Here is a 20,311-nt window from a genome sequence, read left to right as displayed (position 1 = left end):
AATTGTATCATTATCTAAAAGATTCCAGTGGACACTAGATTTGGTAGTGACCACACATTCGGAAAGATACATTTTTGCAGTTTACAAAAGTGTTGTCTAATGTACCTGCTACAACATGCATCCAGACAATGTAGTTCCATGCAGGCTTTAGAAATATCACTTTATAAGTGGACAAAGCAAAAACCTAAGTTTCAGAACTGCATCTTAATATTATTTGTTTGTTTGTTTGTTTGTTTGTTTGTTTGTTTATTAGATTTATATCCCACGATTCCTCTCAAAGAATCCCTGGCCACATATTAGCATACTTCAAATAATACAGAAACAGTATCTGAGATAATTTTCTCTCTCCCCTTCCAAAGTAAAATATAAGCTCTGAATTTCCAAATTTTTGTCATGAAACAGAGTGAGCATGTATTTTGTTTTAAGTTGGACACAAGTAACCATTTTGTACTCTTTTGGAAAGTATGACGGAATATTATTTATCCATTTGCATTAATGTTTTCTTGCCAAGCAAAAGCTTTTACATTTTACTCCACATAGAGTTGGAACAACATTACAGAATATGGCAGAGAGTTTAAGAATATGAAAATAAATCTTATGGTTCTAATACATGTGTGTTGGTATGTTCTGCTATATATAACATTAAAATTACCTATCTGAAAGCCCATAAAAATCTTACCCAATTGAACAGACTTTTTGCCACTCGTTTCATCTCCAGTTTTGTAAATCAAATGAATGCATTTATTCTCAAAGTTCCTTCTATTTTTTTCTTTTAAATTTAAAGCCCACTCGCGTTCTCTGGCATGGCGCAGCATTTGCGTCCTAGCGCATCTCGCTGCCATTTCCAGGTCACTTCTTCCATCTCCCAAATGGCCAATGGGAGATGTCATATCCTCTCCCAGAAACCACAGATTTTTTGAATTTGGGTCCACCCTTAAATTGGACCAATAGCGGGCAGCCCTGGAGCAGGAAGTGGGAGTCAGACATGGCTGACTGGAATCTTCACTCAGGTCCTCTTCCAAGCCATAAATTCCAGCAGCCATGGGACCCAGCTCCTCAGTTAGAGCTGGATCTCTCTTCCTGTACAGCAGGACTGCGACTCCAAGGGGCAAGTCAAGGGTATGACTTTGCTATGGAAGTATCTGGTTGCCATATTTGGGGCCTGGGATGAATTTTCTCCCCAGACAAAATTGGGTGAGTCTGGGCTTTTTTTATGCCCAACTCATAGCAATCGTCACAACTTTTGGCAGATTAGACATGGGTTGGATTCTTAGTCAGGGTCAGAGGGGGGTAAGCTGGAAGTCTCCACCTGCCCCCCTTCCAGGAAAATGGGAATCCCTCTAAAGGGATCCTAAGGGAGACACTTCTTTCCAAATGCCCAGGGTTTTACTTGCCCCATATCTGATGTCAGGTGTAGGACAGGTGAATGTGGCTTGGCCAAAACTGTCCTGCAGGCCAAAGGGGGAGGCCTGGTGGGCCTAATTAGTCGCAAAGGCTGGAGATTCCATAGAACGAAAATAAACCTTGCTGTGAAATGCTGTTTCCCAGACTTTCTATGGCACTCGAAGCTTGAGGCAACTGTAGATCTTTCCATCTTTGAATATTATTGTTTACTCACACTGTATATTTCTATATGCTGCTTAGTTTCTCCTGGTCCTTAAGGTTCCATGACACTCTACTTCTTTACTGAGAACAGCCTCTACAGTGCTCATCAGAGTGTAATTAAGTTGTGCCTATTTGATTTTAGTGATGAATATGAAGAAGATGGATTTTGTCAGCCATACAGAGGAATAGCATGTGCAAGGTTTATTGGAAACCGAACCATTTATATGGAGTCCTTGCATATGCAGGGTGAAATAGAAAATCAGATTACTGGTATGTAAAGTTTGCTTTTATTTTCAGCTAGATTGCCATCATTCTTGACCTTACCATAATCTACACTATAGCAAGCTTGCTTGGGATTTAGTATGTTTAATGTACTCATAGGCAGCAGAATATATGGTTAGCTCTGTGTAAATATATTCTTAAGGAAAGAAACATTACAACTTTTGGAAACACTACCATGAAAACAAAACTGATGCTTAAAAAGATGTAAAATGAAAATATATTTGTATATATTTTTAAGCTTTATCAACTGTGTGTGTATTTTTACAACCATTTAACTTTATAATATATACAAAGGCTACAAAGTTAGTGGTGCTTAAGTTCTATTGAAAACAGAATAGTAAATTTATAATGACTTGACTCCAGCTGTATTAATGGGGTCTTCAATGTCACTAGGGGTGAAGTCCAGTTGGTGCCCCTGCACTTACAAAAGGGCTTTTGCTCCTGTGAACACCTCTGCTAATAGAAAAGGATGGGAGATTATTATTGCTTACTCCTCCTCCCTGCAGGCCCCAAGTAACTCCCTCCCATCAGCTCCAGAGAGTTGGAGAAACCTTCAGAACAGTGTAGAAAACCTTCTACGGAGCAGCTGTAGGGTTCTTTTGTTAGTGAAGGTGGCCACAGTATCAAAAGCCCTTCCATGAGTTGTGAAGGCCATCAGTTGGATTCCACCCAATGTCTGCTTTATAGACCAGTGTCCCTTAAAGCAGGGCTTCACAAGTTGTCAGTCAGCCCATCAAACTCAGGCCTTGTATTGTAACTTGCTAGTAGCTTAACAACTACCCTGTTTCAGTTCCACACAGGCAGCAAAAGGAGAACTGAGTCCATAGCACGCGACCTTCAGCATGTCAGGTCACAATTCATGCAGTGTTGTCAATATTCAATGTGAAATAGTTTTTGAAAATTTCAAACAGACTTTCATCTCCACATAGATAGACTTCCCATTATGCATCTTATTTTGGAAGTGGTTAGGCCATGGGTAGGCAAACTAAGGCCCGTGGGCAGGATCAGGTCCAATTTCCTTCTGGATCCGGCCCATGGATGGTCTGGGAATCACCGCGTGGACCACCAGCGCGCGTTCTTTCCCTCTCCCTCACACGGCGGCGGTGCCTCCTCTCGCCTCCTGGCTTCTCCCTGCTCGGTCTAGAGGAGGAAGGGGGCTGGGCTTTGTTGGTGTCAGCAGCAGCAGCGCTCGAGCAGCCACCATTTTAAGCAACCTCTCTCCGGAGCCCTTTTGCGCGCCACTCATCTTCCCCCCACTGCCAGCCCCTGCCACTCGCAAGACATAGGTAAGCAGCCACCAGGGCTCATGGTGCTCTTGCATCATTCCCCCCCCCCTTCAAAATATAGTCTGGCCCCCCACAAGGTCTTAGGGACAGTGGACCAGCCCCCTGCTGAAAAAGTTTGCTTACCCCTAGTTAGGCTATGAACAACCATTATGGTGCTGAATATGTCACTTCACGTTGTATTGCCTAAACTTTTTTGGTATGGTTATATTACAGCTGCCTTCACTATGATTGGAACCTCCAGTCATTTATCTGATAAATGTTCCCAGTTTGCCATTCCTTCACTCTGCCATTACGCTTTCCCATACTGCGATGAGACTTCTTCAGCTGCAAAGCCACGGGATCTGTGCCGTGATGAGTGTGAAATTCTGGAAAATGTCCTTTGCCAAACTGAGTACATCTTTGCAAGATCCAACCCGATGATTCTGATGCGTTTAAAGCTGCCTAATTGTGAAGATCTTCCACAGCCTGATAGCCCAGAAGCTGTAAATTGTATCCGCATTGGCATCCCTATGGCAGATCCGATCAACAAGAGTGAGTGATAGCTGTAAACTTGATGTATTGCATACAAAATATCCTACCCATCTTTGGATAGGACTTAATGTCAAGAAGAATTAGTAATATGCTTTGTGGTCACAGAAGTTCATATTTTCAATTACTAGCCTGGTAGGAAGCCCCATTCATTATGCCAGAATCCATCTTCCAATGCACCCACACGTTTGTTTGGATTTAGTTTGCAAGCTGCTTATTTAGAATACAGTGGTACCTCAGGTTAAGAACTTAATTCATTCTGGAGGTCCGTTCTTAACCTGAAACTGTTCTTAACCTGAGGTACCACTTTAGTTAATGGGGCCTCCCGCTGCCGCCGGCGCGCAATTTCTGTTCTCATCCTGAGGTAAAGTTCTTAACCCAAGGTACTATTTCTGAGTTAGCGGAGTCTGTAACCTGAAGCGTCTGTAACCCGAGGTACCACTGTAGTGCATTTCAAAATATAAATTAACCATTATTATATTTTGACCTGCTTTTTGTACTATTCTTACACCAGTTAGTGTCTGGTATCCCAAGCCTTGCTCATTAAAATCCCCATTAGCCATTCCATTAAAGTAAATGGCACTACTAACGGTAAGTAAAGACTTCTTAAAGGGCCAAAGGTTGCTATGCAGTGCTTCTTTGCTACATTAGTAGGCCTGACTCCAGACACTGAGTAGAGTTCATGTTAGATCACAGACTGATTAGAATTAACATAATATCAAATAGCTGTATTTCCAAGATAGCGCAACAACAATTGGATCTCACAGCTGCTCTTTACTTTCATGCCAAAGTAAGGGATTAATTTCAGGTTTCCAGGGCAGTTTTGATTTCTTATATGTCTTTTATTCTAAAATATTTGGGATAAGTGTTTTTTTATTTAATTCCCGAAACCTAAGCTTTATATGTTCTCAAGTATATGAATGAAGAGCAAGCCTAGCATTATGGCCTTTGCAAATTGAGAACCTGAATTAAATTGAAGGACACGGGTCAGCAGAATTATACTTTCTCTCACTTTCATGTTCTTACACCAATCAGTATGTGCACAATACCCCTCTGATTCACCACAATTGAACTGCTGTTGTCATTTACAGATCACAAATGTTACAACAGCACAGGAGCAGACTACCGAGGGACAATGAGTGTCACGAAGTCTGGGCGACAGTGCCAGCCATGGAATTCTCAGTACCCCCACACGCACACGTTCACTGCTGTGCGATACCCAGAACTGAATGGGGGACACTCCTATTGTCGAAACCCAGGGAATCAGAAGGAGGCTCCATGGTGCTTCACCTTAGATGAAAATTTTAAATCTGAGCTTTGTGACATCCCTGCCTGTGGTAAGTGTAGTAGAACTCTCCCATTTTGAAAGGGAAGCCCAAGTCTGGGTGTAGCAAAAGGAATTCTCAAAAACCACAGTTGACACAATGATGAGCCATGCCGAGGGTTCAGCCCTACAACAAAGATGAATAAGGTGCAGAGAGTTGAGGAAGACTCATATTCTGCTGGTGAGCAACCGTCAGGAGAGGTGTGGATGAGGAACACGAAGGCCTGAAGGCAAGTGACAATCCAGGCTTCATTATAATTACAGGAGTCTGATGGATCGTGTCTATCTTCTCATTGTTGGACTTCAAAGAGTTTGCGGCAGGGAAGCTTTCTTAATACTAAGCAGCATCCACAATTCCTGCGTTTGATGGGAAACATATTGGATCTCCATGGAAGCTGCTGGCAGGTTCTGGGAACTGTGAGACCACACCAGCCTGCTTATCAAAAGAGACCCATACACATACAAAGAAACATATTCACTTTCTACAGTTGCCCATGGGCTGCGTTGAAATTGCTTCTTGTGGCTGACATGCCAGTTTTACCACCCATGATGTTGTGAATTCTGCAGCTTGATACCATTTCCCCATCAGGTCTATAGTGCATGTGTCTGACTTCAATTATCATTTTATCAGCTTGGATGTTACTAAAAATAGATATGTAAAAAGTAAGATGCAAAGCAGCCTCTCTGTTCCAGAAAAGTATATTATTACTTTGGACTGGAGAATTTTCAAATTAATGGTTGCACTGTTCGGCATTTTGAAACGTGTACAACGTTACTGAAGTGTGACGTATCTTAGGACTGTAATGTCCCTAAACAGAATACTCAGAATTGATGGCCGGTTGAATAAGGAAACTCACTTGATTGAGATCTATTCAAAACTAACAAGGCTTTGTGGTATTATTATAATTCTACATAACTGGTGAATAATTTGTGCATGAAGCTTCAGAAGAAAGGACACTAAAATAATCTCAGCTTGACTGGAGACTCCTGATGTACAATAGCAGGAGTAAGATATTTTAGATTGCAAAGGTGCAAACATTATGACTATGATACTATGGTGGTGAAGAAGTATTCCCAAAATTTCTGCTTCCTCCCTAAGGAAAAGAGCCACCAAGGACAGGTAGGGGAGGAGAATACCCCCCGGTATTCTAGTTTTTTGATAGTTCCACTCTCCTTAGTAAGCCCAAGAAGTTCTGAAATAGATGTGAAGCTTCCAGCTAAGGTACAGTGTTACGACTGTATCTACCAGTACTAGCTAATTTTAACCATAAGCAGCTCCTGCCTGCCACCTTCTGATGTGAAGTTATATAAAAAGGGAAAGCAAGAATATAAGGAGTGATTTTTCTCTAATCAACCCGTACCTAGAAATGTATGTTTTACATACATTAGCTAAGCTTAGCAGGCATACATACTTTTGCCTGCCTTCATGTCATACCAATATATAGTACTACATCTAAATTATAAAACTAATGTGTGTTTTAAAGACTGGTAAGACTATGGGCTGGTTCATACATGAAGTTGCCAGACCAAGGAAAAACATTTATTAAAGCAGGAACAAGCAGTGAACTTGAGCACCTCTCCCACACACACCTCTGACTTCTGGTTTATTAAATTACAGTTTCCCATGACTTCTGAACTGAGAAACTGCCTTATCACTTAAAGGGATCTCTACAAACCAAGATCGAACTGTGGTTTGCAATTGTGGTTTGTTGTGAGCACTTAAACCAGTTTCTTGGTCCAGATGTTATTGCAAGCCATGGTTTAACAAACCAGGAAATCATACAAATGTAAGAGCCCTACTGGATCAGAACAAAGGTTCATCCAGTCCAGCATCCTTTTCTCACAGTGGCCAACTAGATGCACACAAGCAGGGCATGAGTACAACAGCATTGTCCTCACCTGTATTCCCCAGCAATGCGTAGTTATGATACTGGAGGTAGTAGTACACAGCCATCATGACTAGTAGTCCTCGATAACCTCCCCTGAAGTTCAGTTCTGCTCCGTCAAAACGCAGATTGCTGAACTGAGAACGTTACATTCAAACTGGGACAATTGGTTTCCAGAACACTTCTCTACAAGATAAACTCCTGAATGTGTTTAACAAACTTCCGATCCTACAGTTATAATTTATCCAAAGGATAAAATCACCACAGCCCTTAAAGCAACCCTGAAAGTATTTTAAAAGTTCTACTAGTGAGCACTGATCCATAGCATGGATCTTACTTGCATATTCTTGTGAAAAATATTGGCTGATGAAAAATATTGGCTATCACGAAACAGTAGTATCATTCCAGAAACACTGTCCTTGAGACTTTTCAGACATCTTCTGTTGAAACCTTCAAATATGACAGGGCAGAATAAAAGGGAATGTCAAATACAGCTAGAGTTGAACTTAAAATGCTTTCGAAACATGTACTTCCTTGAGCTTCAGCATATGCCTCCTATCATGTACTTCTTTCTGTTATTGAACAAGGAGGGAAAGAGGTGAAATGTTGCTACAGGTTTTGCTGCCAAAAATTCAGAGTCTCTGTTCTTTTCTTATCCTTGAAAGATTCATCAAATGGCTGTGATGGTCTTGGTCTCTCTCATCTTTCATCACTTTGCTACATGTGGCTTCTTTGACTTAGTAGTTCGCATCTTCTCTTCCGACTTGTCTGACTTTACTGTCAAGATGTGTCAGCCTAATGTTCAAGCTCCCACTCACCTCTCTGGGCAGGGCTTGAACTAGACCAGCATTTGGTTTTTCTGGATGGAACCCTCAATTCTTTTGGCAGCATGCCTTAGTGGCCAGCATTTGTTATGGCTGCTTCAGGAGTGAGTGGGTGGTGGGTGTCAGCAGTGATCAGCTGTTTGCAATCCAGGAGTGATGTGTAGTCCCCATGAGGTTAAAGTTCTTGCAAGAATGGAGAAGACCGTTATCTTTTAATATTGGAGAATTAAAAAGATAAACTCACAGCCTTAAGCATTTTAAAAAATGGAAATAGATACATTTGTATTATGCAAACAAGCATCTTACAAGAGAGGGAAGTTTCCATTAACTTCCTCCCCACCACACTCCAAAGTGTGCATGATCAAGAACAAATAAGAGCAACTCTCCTCCTATTACAGTATAATATCTACATGCACCTCTCTTTCTTTCCAATGGTTTTTTTTGGGGGGGGGCAGGTAGGAGTTGAGAATACCAGAAACAAAAATGAAATATGCCATATAAAAACACAAGATTAATAATTAAGGAGGACTAAATGGAGTGCCTGGCGTGCTCTGGTCCATGTGGTCACGAAGAGTCGGACACGACTAAACAACAGCAAAATAACATTCACACACCACTACCATCCTTCCCAGAGGATCTTTCAGGGTGTTCTCTTCCTTCATCTGGCCCTTATACCTGGTATGCAAGACATAAAATGCCTACAACAGATGTAAGTGGCTCTCTCTCTCTCTCTGTTGCATGGCTTGCTTACTCAATTGCAAAAGACAGGAGAGCACCAGGCTGACCTATTCTAAGTGGGCTTTATGGCACACTTGGACACTTGGAAAGTCCGAAATGCCACCTACAACAGTAGGCTCTCTCAACTCTTGTCACCTGTCTCATTTTCTCTTTCTTTCTTTCTCTCTCTCTCTCTCTCTCTCTCACTCTCTCTCTCTCTCTCCTCCCCACATCCTCCATTCCTTCCTTCCGTCCTTCTAAAGCAGCTCCATTTTCTCACCATGAAGCATTAGGGTCTTCTGAACTCTACACAGAATGTGACTCAACACCTTTGGCGCTTTTTCAAATATTTTAAAAAGAACAACACACCCAAGAGTGGGAGATATAAAGCTATCGATGTATACAATGGAAGCCTATATGCCATTCTTTCTCAGCACTTGTCACATTCAAACAGTGCCACTAAATACCCAATGGATGGCACACTAAAATCCTAATGAATCAGAGAGTCAGAGATTAAGAGTTGTACTTTTACCCATACCTAGAAAAGCACAATTAGAACTACTTAAAAGAAATTTGAGAACTAGCCTGCACTTGAATTTTAGGAATGAAGTTCATGTCACAGTTAAGATAATGCAGTGCCTCATTCCTTCAGGGTTCTAAACTCTAGTATCTGTTGGCTCTCTGAAATAGTATACATTATCTATGTGGCTTTTTCTGAAAAGATATGGAAAACATTCCACCCCATTTGGTTTGGCCAAGGCATTGTATACCTGTCTGGCTTCCCAAATATGTTGGCAACTTTTCAGTATAATCAAAAAGTCTCAGCCAATTTTTTTGTGTGTGGAAGGCATTGAGAGGCACGTAGCCCATTTATGGGTTATAGCATTGGCACCACAGATGGACATTTTTGTGATGTTACTTACGTAAACCCACTCTCCGCAGAGAAAACAATTGGTTCCCCTCACCCCATTAAGGCAGTTTTGAGCTGCAAAACTGCTGCTCTGCCAAAATACAGCATTACAAAAACAATTAACTATGCACTAAGCTCTTGTTTTTCTTAATGTCTAATCTATCCGATTACAGGGCAACCATAGCCAGTTTGGGTGGGTATCTATCTTTTTGGTCCAGGTTATCTCAACTCTTTGTCATCTGCTGTCAAGTTTTTCCTAAAGAATACCTTTGCCATGTGTCAGGCCTTTTAGAGAAGCATGAAATCCAACACTAATGTGAATATAATTATTTGTTGGGGATTTAAAAAATGTTCCTCCAAGTGCACTTCATACCCCATGGTTTCTGAATAAATTCTTATGATAATGGTTTGGATTTAGCTGGCTTTTTTCCAAATAGGATCTGTGGCTATCCACTGGAAGCTTGAAGTGCCTTCAAATGAACTGCACTCAAATTAATAGCACACAACTATCTGGTATTATTGTTGCTCAGTCAAGAAATAGAACAGTCATCAGAAACAGTTCATGTGGCACACAAAACTTGTGTTTTATTTCATGTACAAAACTGCATTCTTTAGCATGAGATTTTATGCTTTTCTTCCCATTGTTCCCCACCCCTCTTTTTCTGAATTAGACACAAAAGACTCCAAGGAAAAGAATAAAATGGAAATCCTCTATATATTGGTGCCAAGTGTTACAATTCCCCTGGCTATTGCCTTACTATTTTTCTTCATCTGTATTTGCCGCAACAACCAGAAGTCTTCTTCCCCTCCAGTGCAAAGGCAGCCTAAGCATGTCAGAGGACAGAACGTAGAGATGTCTATGCTGAATGCATATAAACCAAAGGTATTGTTGGTGAAATCTACTTTATATGCCTATGTCATAAAAGAGAAATGTTTCCACTTGGTATTCTAGTTCAAAGAACCTTTGCTATTTTGGTCTCTTCCAGCTCTTTTGGGTGCAATAGTTTTCCTAATGATGTGTCAATCCCAGCTGACTGCATTTCACAAATACTAGTAGGACAATATTACAATTGTTTCCACTCCATAAAATATTCTTTCTTCTGTGAATATAAAATTGTATTGAGTTTGGACATACGCTAACTGATTCAATAAAAACAAGAAATAAACCAAATTCCCAGTTTTGTACATGAGACTAAATCCTGTACTCATTTACTTAGAACTTAGTCTTATTGGACTTGGTGAGACTTACATGTGAGTGGCTATGTATAAGATTGCACTGTTAGGCTGCCATCCTAAGCACATTTACTACAGAGTAATCCCTAACTCAAGGCACTTGCTACATGCTTAGTATAATATCATAAATTGTGTCCACTCTTGTCATTCATTTAATAGAAGCAACTGATAGAGATAAAGTGTCCCCTGACAAATTTCCTTTGTACTTGGTTTATGTTGGCATGGTGCCTCGTATGTGTTTTACACTTCTTTGCATTTTGTACACCACCATATGACAAATACCCGTCAAACAAAAACTAAGCAGATTTATAACTGCTTAACTTAAAATGAACCCCTTTCCTGCCAAAACTTTATGACTTCATTTTCTTTCATACTTTTCCACTAGGTTGGTTAAAACAGACAATCCTGCATGAGGTCAGACAGAGGTCATTTCACTTTCATTACTAAAATATAATTTACAATATGCCAGACCTAAACAAGTTTTAGCCTAAAGGATTTGTATAATATAAACCATCTGTGTCTCAACAATACAGCTAATTTCCTGCCATCACTGCACAGTCAACTGGCTGCTTGTTTAAATGCCTCTGCGATATATTAATTCACACAGTATTTATCTAAAATTTGTAAATGGTTAGGAAAATTAGAATTCAGTCCTGAGTGTCACTTTCAAATGATAATAAAGTGCATTGGGGCTTTCTGCTCCTCCCCTTTTCTTCTTTGTCTTCTTTTGTTTGCAATACTGCTTTGGCAAAATTGGAGTGAGAGTAGCAAGGATCTCAAGTAAAGGAAAACTTAATTCCCGAAAGGTCCTGAACATTGAGTTCCTCGCTCAATTACTGTCACCTACTTCATGAATGGAAACATTGAAGTTCACATGCTTTATGATGGAATTATTTTTAACCCTGTATCTATAAAGTAAAGAAATGGGAAGGGGTGTCTTGAAAACCACTGCAACACCACTCTTGTTATAGTATCCTCCTACAGTATCAGACATATGGCACTGAGATTTTAGCCATCATCCAAATTTATTGTTGACATGTCGTCTTCTTTCTAACAGAGCAAAGCCAAAGAGCTGCCTCTATCTGCTGTCCGTTTTATGGAAGAGTTGGGTGAATGTGCCTTTGGCAAAATCTACAAGGGACACCTTTATCTACCAGGCATGGATCATGCTCAGTTGGTTGCAATTAAGACCCTAAAGGACTGCAACAATCCACAACAGTGGGCAGAGTTCCAGCAGGAAGCCTCTCTGATGGCAGAACTGCATCATCCCAACATCGTTTGCCTTCTTGGCGTTGTGACTCAGGAGCAGCCAGTCTGCATGCTTTTTGAGTACATGAATCAAGGGGACCTGCATGAATTTCTTATAATGCGATCACCACATTCAGATGTTGGGTGCAGCAGTGATGAGGATGGTACTGTAAAATCTAGCTTAGATCATGGAGATTTTCTGCACGTAGCAGTCCAGATTGCAGCAGGGATGGAATACTTATCAAGTCATTTTTTTGTTCACAAGGATCTGGCTGCTCGAAATATTTTAATTGGAGAACAGCTCCACGTGAAGATTTCTGATTTGGGACTGTCAAGAGAAATCTACTCTGCAGATTATTTCAGAGTTCAAAACAAGTCCCTCTTACCCATTCGTTGGATGCCCCCAGAGGCAATTCTGTATGGCAAATTCTCTTCCGATTCAGACATCTGGTCCTTTGGTGTTGTCCTGTGGGAGATTTTCAGCTTTGGTCTCCAGCCCTATTATGGATTTAGTAACCAAGAGGTCATAGAAATGGTTAGGAAGCGACAACTTTTGCCATGCTCTGAAGACTGCCCTCCCAGAATGTACAGCTTAATGACCGAATGTTGGCATGAGCTGCCATCTCGGAGACCAAGGTTTAAAGATATCCATGCCAGGCTGCGTTCTTGGGAGGGGCTGTCAAGTCACACTAGTTCTACTACTCCTTCTGGTGGAAATGCTACCACTCAGACAACTTCTCTCAGTGCAAGCCCAGTTAGCAACCTGAGTAACCCTAGGTACCCTAACTACATGTTTCCAGCACAGGGTATACCACAAGGCCAAATTGCTGGATTTATTGGCCCACCAATACCTCAAAACCAGCGATTTATTCCTATAAATGGATATCCAATTCCTCCTGGATATGCTGCTTTCCCAGCTGCTCACTACCAGCCTGCAGGCCCACCCAGAGTAATTCAGCACTGTCCTCCACCAAAGAGTCGTTCGCCAAGTAGTGCAAGTGGATCAACCAGCACCGGGCACGTGACTAGCTTACCCTCTTCAGGATCTAATCAGGATGCAAATATTCCTTTGCTGTCTCATATGTCTATGCAGAGTCATCCAAGTGGGATTAGTATAACCGTTTTTGGAAACAAAACTCAAAAACCCTACAAAATTGACTCCAAACAGACATCTCTATTAGGAGATTCTAGTATTCATGGACATAATGAGACCGTGATTTCAGCAGAGATGTAAATAAACAAGACTTTTGTAAATAAACCTATTTACAATATGGAATATAGAACGTTTTTAGAGGAGATTTATATTCAAATATTTTATTGGAGATTCTTCTGGCTGTATAAAGAGATATTTGCAATAAGTATCTTCTGTGAAGTTTATTTGTGCTTAACAGGATAAAGAGGTGCCAACCGTATTTTTCAAAAATGGAGTTTACACTCAGTATCTTGGATGAACCCTTATTTTACAGCTACCAAGGAGAAAGAATTTTTTGTGTGTGAGTGAAAAAGAAAATTAACTGTGATACGTTTTATTTAATCACAGTTCCGTAATTTCTGTCTCAGCAATCTTATTATTCTAAACCCATTTTAATATCGGTCACTTTTATGAATGAATGTGGTTAAGACAAATGTTGAGGACAATTAAGTATGCTCCTGCAGAATGGAAGTTGTACTCTTTTTTTTGGTCTAATGTGGTTTGAGGGCACCACAAGACACAAGTACCGTACCTGATCCAGAGACAGGGTGAAACCAAACACAGTGATAAATTTGCTTGTATTTCATTCTAATGGCACACATTGGGCATTGACTTTTATTATTTTCCCCCTTTAAACAGCATCCACAAATCAGAAGTGTAGTGGATGTGCAATATATTATCAAAATGACAATTCCTTTTTAGACAAGAATTTTGTTCAGACATATTCAGTTTTGAGTATGTAAACAGTTTCTGTCTAGTGATACGTCTAAGCTCATGCATAAACTAGGACAAGCAATAGAACCCTCTTGGAACTGCATATGATAAGTGAGTGAAAATTATACTTCTTGACGTTATATCTGTAGTTGCAATAGAATTTTTGTATCCCTTTGTTGCTATGCAACCCTTTAATTAAAGAAAACTCTAAATTCTTATTTTATAACAGACAATCAGTTTTCCCAAGAATATTTATTATTTCAAGTAAAATAAATAGCTTTTGTAGTGATAACCCTGAAATGGGAAGCCTACATTCCATCAGTTGTACACAGCAATTTTTTAGAAATTTTCTATGATAACTTTTGTATGTCATTTCAAATAATGTGAATTAGAATTAACTTTTTACTAGAAAATTGCATTTTTATTACTGAATTTTATTCAGGTGTAATCAATCTGGATTATTTTGAAACCACTGTAATGTTTGAAAAAATACTGTGTAAATTACAACCTCTCAGACTTTTTTATTAAAATAATTTTTGTATGGATTATATACACAAATCTTTCAGACACTTGACAGTACTTTTTTTCAAAATCTTTTGCACAAAAATGTTGTCTTTGTATAGCAGAAGTGAAAAATACATCCTGCTTTTTATTTCTTGTCTGTTTCTCATTTTTTAACTACGTGGATATGTCTTTAAAATATACAAGGTGACATTCAGACAATGTTTTAATACATATTTTGTTTTCATTGCATGCATTTGATTACTGTATTACTTTATTAATCTACTCATTGAGGATGTTGCACTAAGGTAAGCATGTAAACGTAGCAACACAGACTACTTTATGCAGAAGCTCAGTGCATTTTTGTATTTCAGACACCACCAGAGTGATATTAAACTCTGATTATTATATGCTGCTGGTTATTAAAACATGGTTTTAAAGAACAACATGCATATTTTCGGAATGATAATCAATGTTCTGAAAATCTCAGATGGATTAAGTGCCACATCCTGCTAGCCTTCCTTATACAATAAGTCAATTGAGACTATTGTTATTAGTCATTTGAGACTATTGTTAATCATCATCCATCCCCAAACTGTCCCCAGATCAATCTCACAAAGTGGGCTATTTTATATTTTTCTGTGTACTGCTTACTTTCATGACTCTACAAAATTTCCCCGTCATTTTCCAGAGTTATTTGCCATGCAATGAGGTAAAGAGACTCCTGTCTGAGGAAAAACAATTTAAAAGCCCCCTTGGGCTCTTCTATTACAGTTATTATTACTGTTCTAGTCACTATTGCTAAACAGATCAAAAGTTCTCATGAGGTGTATTCTGAATAACAAGCCAAATTGCTTATATTTTAATTTGTGGATGCTTTAAGCATCTTCAAAATGCAAGCCAATTGTGTGTCTCTTAAATATAGAATACTGGCAGTGAAAACCATGCTCTGAGGAAAAACTGAGCCAGTTGTCTTGCGCAATAGAAAAAATTGTTAATGCCAACTATCAAATCTTTTTCTTCTTGCACAAGGTACAGGTTGTGTGCTTTTTTAAAAAAAACAACAACACTTAAATAGGAACAGGAATTCACAAAGGAGCTAATGAAGACAAGAAAGCAGTTCAACACTATCAATTGGATAATATGGGTGAGGGGAACCTTTGCTAAAGAATCAACATTTTGCAAACTCTGGTGAAAATACGGTTTCTGCAACTTGGACATACAGAGGAAGAAATGTCACAAACCTTCACACTTTAAATAATCATTTCGTCTTTCTTCAAATAAATGAAATATAATACTTTAAACTATACCTTATGAAGCTTGAGAGATGCAAATGTAAGTTCAGAAAAACAGCGAAATTAAAGGACAAAATCCTGTCTAATCCTGCTAACAGAAAAAAGCAGCTAATTTAAAGGTTACCTCACACAGTTTAATAGTTTCCTTACCTTTCACAAAGATTCAATAGAGAGGCACTTTTACAAAGCAAGCATCACAGCTGGAACTGGGAATTGCCCTGCAGTGAGTTAAGGACTGAAAATAAATATATGACAATGAACGTGACAGGTCTGAATACTGCATGGTTCTTGGATCTGACAAACCAGCAAAATAGGATTTTATTTTTGAAATACATGCAAGAAGACTTGTACACTTACTGACCAAATCTCTTGCTGGACCTGGAGCTATACTTGTACCCAGTTCTGCATTTAAGCATTCAATGGGGTAAACAAGGATGGGGCATCTGTGGGCCTTCAGATGTAGCTTGACATCAACTCCCATCACTGTTTACCATGGTCATGCTGGCTGGTGGGATCTGGACTCCAGCGACCTGAGGGCCACAAGTTAGCTACCCCTTGAATAGACAATTATGAGTTCTCACATATGATGTTAGTTGCTCAAGAAAAGAATTCATGCAGTGAGTAGAATTAAGTTTGGATGGTCAACCATGAAGCTCACTGGGTGACCTTTCACAAGTCACTATATTATCAGCCCAGTCACTATACAATGCAGTTGTGCTCCAAGGAACAATGAGGCTGCTAGCAATAAAATTGAGAACACTATGGCCACATTCAGGTGCAACACGGAACCATAGGCTATGGCTAAGCAAATTATGCTGTGTACAAGCTATGTGCTGGTGCTTGCAGATCAAAGTCTCCCGCATTGCACTTTTCCTCCAGTGTGCAAACAAACCACAGAGTGGCTAGTTGTTACTACATACATCTGACCCAACACTTGTGGTTTGTTTAGCTCCAAGCAAACCACAATCTAAAGCCAAATCTCAATTGTAATTGTTTGGGAGAAACAATTCCTGGGCCAGCCACTAATGCTAAGCCAGCCACTACGTGGTTTGTTTCCTCACTGGAGGAATGAACAAAATGGAAGCTGTATGCACAGGCTCTTTTTGCTTAATCAGGGGTTATGGCTTGATGTTACATACACAGTGAAACAGTGCATTCCAAAACTCATGGGTATGTGTGAACAGCATGCTCGCTAGTAACAACTTTACCAACTGCACATTTATTTTGGCAGGCTGTTTCTCCACATAGCTCAGCTGGATCAATGCACTGACTAACCAACTGACCCATGAACCGGAAAGTCCTTGGGAGTGTGGACTACAGCCTAGAGCAGGGATAGCCAGTACGGTGTTCTCCAGTTGTTGTTGAGCTGTAACTCCCAACATCCCTGACCATTGACCATACTGGGTAAGACTGGCTAAGGTGAATTCAACAATTTCCAGAGAGTACTATGTGGGTTGTACAAATACTAATTGCTTGGCTCAGTGGTATTCCACTTTTAGCAACCATTTCAGCTTTGCAAGCTGGTTAAGGAAACTCTTCAAGAAAGTGTCAGAAACAATGAACAAATACAATACTTAAAGAGCCTATTTAGAACATACGTGTGATGCCCAGAGCAAGAAAAAATAAATAAAACACTGTATGCACATTTACCCACCCCCCCTTTCCAAATATTTCCCTCCATCAACAGGAAATAAAGCAGTCACATTCTCTTACATTGCACATGCAAAGCACTGCTATAGCATAAAGATTTAATGATATTGGAGACCGGTTATGCAGCTCTTACTCATAAAACCACATCCATTGATTCTCAGAAAAGGTCTGTCTTCTGGCTGGATCTTCAATCGCTAAGGATCATCACTCACCAAAACCCCGGTCTCTCTGTGGGCCTACAAACCCTTTGACTTCACAATGGGGCAGCTGCAACTTTCTGCAATAATTTTTATAACTTCATATTTTTATGAGGGTAGATGATTCATTCAGCCGATATACCCCAATCATATTCTTGTTTGAGCTTGAAAAAGTAAGAACATTTATATTGCTGAGGTAGTAAAAAATGCTGAAAATACAAGACACTACACATTGAGACTATGTATTGAATTGGTCTCTGAGAAGAACAACCTTGAATCATCAAAATAATCTTTATGTCTGCAGTGGGACAACTGATTTCAAACCAATTTCATTTCTGAGTGGAATTGTCCATTTTATTCCGGTAGTGCTAAATATGCATGTGTTTAGTAGCAGGATTTCAACTGTTCTGACAGATTACAGTTGAATTGCATCTAGGGGTGTGCATATGTTTTGTGATGAATGGAAAACTGGAACAACTAGTGGTCCAGTTCACATTTATCCCAATGCTCAGAGGATGAAACATGGAAGAATGGAAGCACTGTTAAAGGTTTCCAGTGGGTGGGGATTACATGTTTTTGCTGGCAGCAGAGCAGAAAGCAGTAGCTTGCTCTTGGCAGCCACCCATCTCCCCAGAAGCTTCCAACACAGGGTAATTCTGGGATACCTGGGAAGATAAAATGGCATCAGCTGCAGCAATTATCACATTTTCCATTGGTGGCTACTAATTTTTGCTGAAAATGCAACAGAATGATGTTGCATGAAGACATCTGAGGGGTTAGGTGGTGGCTTCCAATATCTGCTCTAGTGTAGCAATGGACAAAATAAATAGATAAATAAAAAAGGGTGGAGGGGAAATTTCAATGGAGATTTGAAACTATACTGAATAACAAAATGAGCACATGAAGGAAACGCAAAACAAATGCAATTTCAATGAAAGAAACGTGAGATGAAGAAAGCTTTTACATACAAAATCAAATGCAATCCCCCCCCCAAACAAACACAAGAGCTGTTGCACACACAGCTGTGCTAAGGGTTGGTGAGATAAAATATAATCTTTACATGAATCTGGATGTGAATTAACAAGGGACCTTTAAAGTAGAGGAATCCAGCAGAACAATTTATGTTCCTGTTTGAATTGAACAGCAACTGCAGAATATTTGAAATATTAGGTGTCCAGAAATAAGTCTGAATTCATTTTCATTTCTCCATCTTTGCTTTTTAAAAAAGCTGCTCTACCACAGAACAGCATGCAGGATCTTGCCGCTGATGTGGGAGTATAACCACCATGAGATATAGAGGATATAGATATATACTAGATCTATAAAAGCAAGCTCATGCAGGTGGGGATATCTGCAAAAGAAGTCTGTTGCAAAGTTAATCCCAGGAGCTCTATATTTGCTTAGGCCCTGTGACAACATCTTGTTTTTTCAATTGTTGAATTGCTGGTCTCTTCCCCACCCCCACCCTGTGTAGTTGCACTCTGTCCATACCTCTCCCCAAAGTATTTTATATCCAGAATCTGGCTGTTATATGATTTAGCTTCAGAATTTGGATCCTTTTCCTTATCTGGAAATTGCATCCAGATTTCATCACAGTCCCATGGAAATAAAGCACCCACGTTCTGGTGCTGCATTTGCAAAAAATGCTTTTAAAGCAGAAAGGCCATGGTGTTGAGAACATAGTTTTGCAAATGTTACTGGCACACACTGACTTTAATTACTTTAATTAATGGCCAGTAGAATGATTTAAAGAAGCAAGTCTTACAGGAGTAGTTTTATCTTGTTTTATGACTAATACTACATCCCCTTTAGGGTAGAGATGACACACTTGTATCCAAACATTTCATTCAACATTAGCTTAAGACAAAAACTACAATAAACTACTAAGCGAGGGAAATCATAGCAAGGATGAAATGTGAAAGCTTTTGAAAACTGGGGGAAGGCCACAATTTATAAACTTTAAATTGGCCAGTGGCCCATACCAAAAATGCAGTTGTGCATGCTTTGACACTGTCACAACACAGGTATAAGTATTTTACCTTACACCAGTGCATGTGCTTATATTCTCTCAGGTGTGTTTTTAAGCAGCTCAAGTCTCAAACACACAACACAAGTACTCTCACGCACACAACACGCACACACACTTCCATGTTCAACAAGGCGCAACAGAATGGAGATGAAAGTTTCTATTCCTTGACTACAGATGTGCAAAAATATCACAGAAAGCATAGAGCATCTTGCTCATCTCTTCCTCCGGTCATCTATGTGTGGGAAAGCCATGGTGTGTCAGTTGCACTTTTGCCTTTTCTGCCATCTTGCCCTCGTGTGTTGCTTTCCACCATGAAGCTCTGCTTAACATACACTTCCATCAGGGCCCGATTTAGGTTTGATGAGGCCCTAAGCTACTGAAGGTCATGGGGTCCTTTGTCAAGAACAAATTGTCGCTTTTGTGTTGAATATATGCTATATGGTAATTTATGGACCTAATAGGTATCTAAAGCCATTGGCACATGCAGAATGTAGGCACCCTATATACAGAAACGAGCAAAATGTTTTATATTAGGCAGCATGCTAGCAGGAGGGGCCCATGACTTACATCATAGGAACCTACTCAACACAAAACACTGTTGCTGTATGTAGGTTTTATTTATTTTTTATCTTATATTTTGGAAATGTACATCCAGTTTTTCCCCCTTTTGGGGGGGGCAAGAGAGTGGGGCCCTAAGATATAGCTTGTTTAGCTTATACATAAATCCGGCACTGACTTCCAGACAGACCCACACCTGGGAACTGTGCCAGGACTTGTTCGGAGGCACCAAGCCTGCTCTTGATGCGCTGGACCTTAACCAACCCGCTTGGCTCCTCCTCCTGCAATCTGTGCTTCTGCCCCACAGCAGGCGTCTGAGGGATGTGGCCAAG

The 20,311-nt window shown here is 39.9% G+C and overlaps 1 protein-coding gene and 1 long non-coding RNA gene across 4 annotated transcripts in view; one reads left to right on the top strand and one right to left on the bottom strand.

Moving 5' to 3' along the window:
• Nucleotides 1-14,401, top strand: part of ROR1 (receptor tyrosine kinase like orphan receptor 1) — a 154,596-nt gene extending 140,195 nt beyond the window's left edge. For all 3 annotated transcript variants that reach the window (XM_083621106.1, XM_083621104.1, XM_083621105.1), the window contains exons 5-9: nt 1,748-1,875; nt 3,387-3,704; nt 4,793-5,038; nt 10,034-10,245; nt 11,653-14,401. In XM_083621106.1, coding sequence (XP_083477232.1) covers nt 1,748-1,875; nt 3,387-3,704; nt 4,793-5,038; nt 10,034-10,245; nt 11,653-13,077 — 2,329 coding nt within the window. In that variant the 3' untranslated portion in view covers nt 13,078-14,401. The remainder of the gene's footprint in view (nt 1-1,747; nt 1,876-3,386; nt 3,705-4,792; nt 5,039-10,033; nt 10,246-11,652) is intronic.
• LOC310765759 lies at nt 9,917-12,341 on the bottom strand. Its single transcript, XR_014549775.1, has 2 exons — nt 12,230-12,341; nt 9,917-10,274 (listed from the first exon to the last, which is right to left on the bottom strand). It is a non-coding gene; the product is annotated as an uncharacterized lncRNA (long non-coding RNA).
• Nucleotides 14,402-20,311: the final 5,910 nt, after the last annotated feature.

The sequence above is a fragment of the Podarcis filfolensis genome (genome assembly GCF_964270895.1).
Source record: "Podarcis filfolensis genome assembly, chromosome: 6".
In the NCBI taxonomy this organism is placed as follows: Eukaryota; Metazoa; Chordata; class Lepidosauria; order Squamata; family Lacertidae; genus Podarcis; species Podarcis filfolensis.
This window is presented reverse-complemented; position numbering and strand designations above follow the sequence as displayed.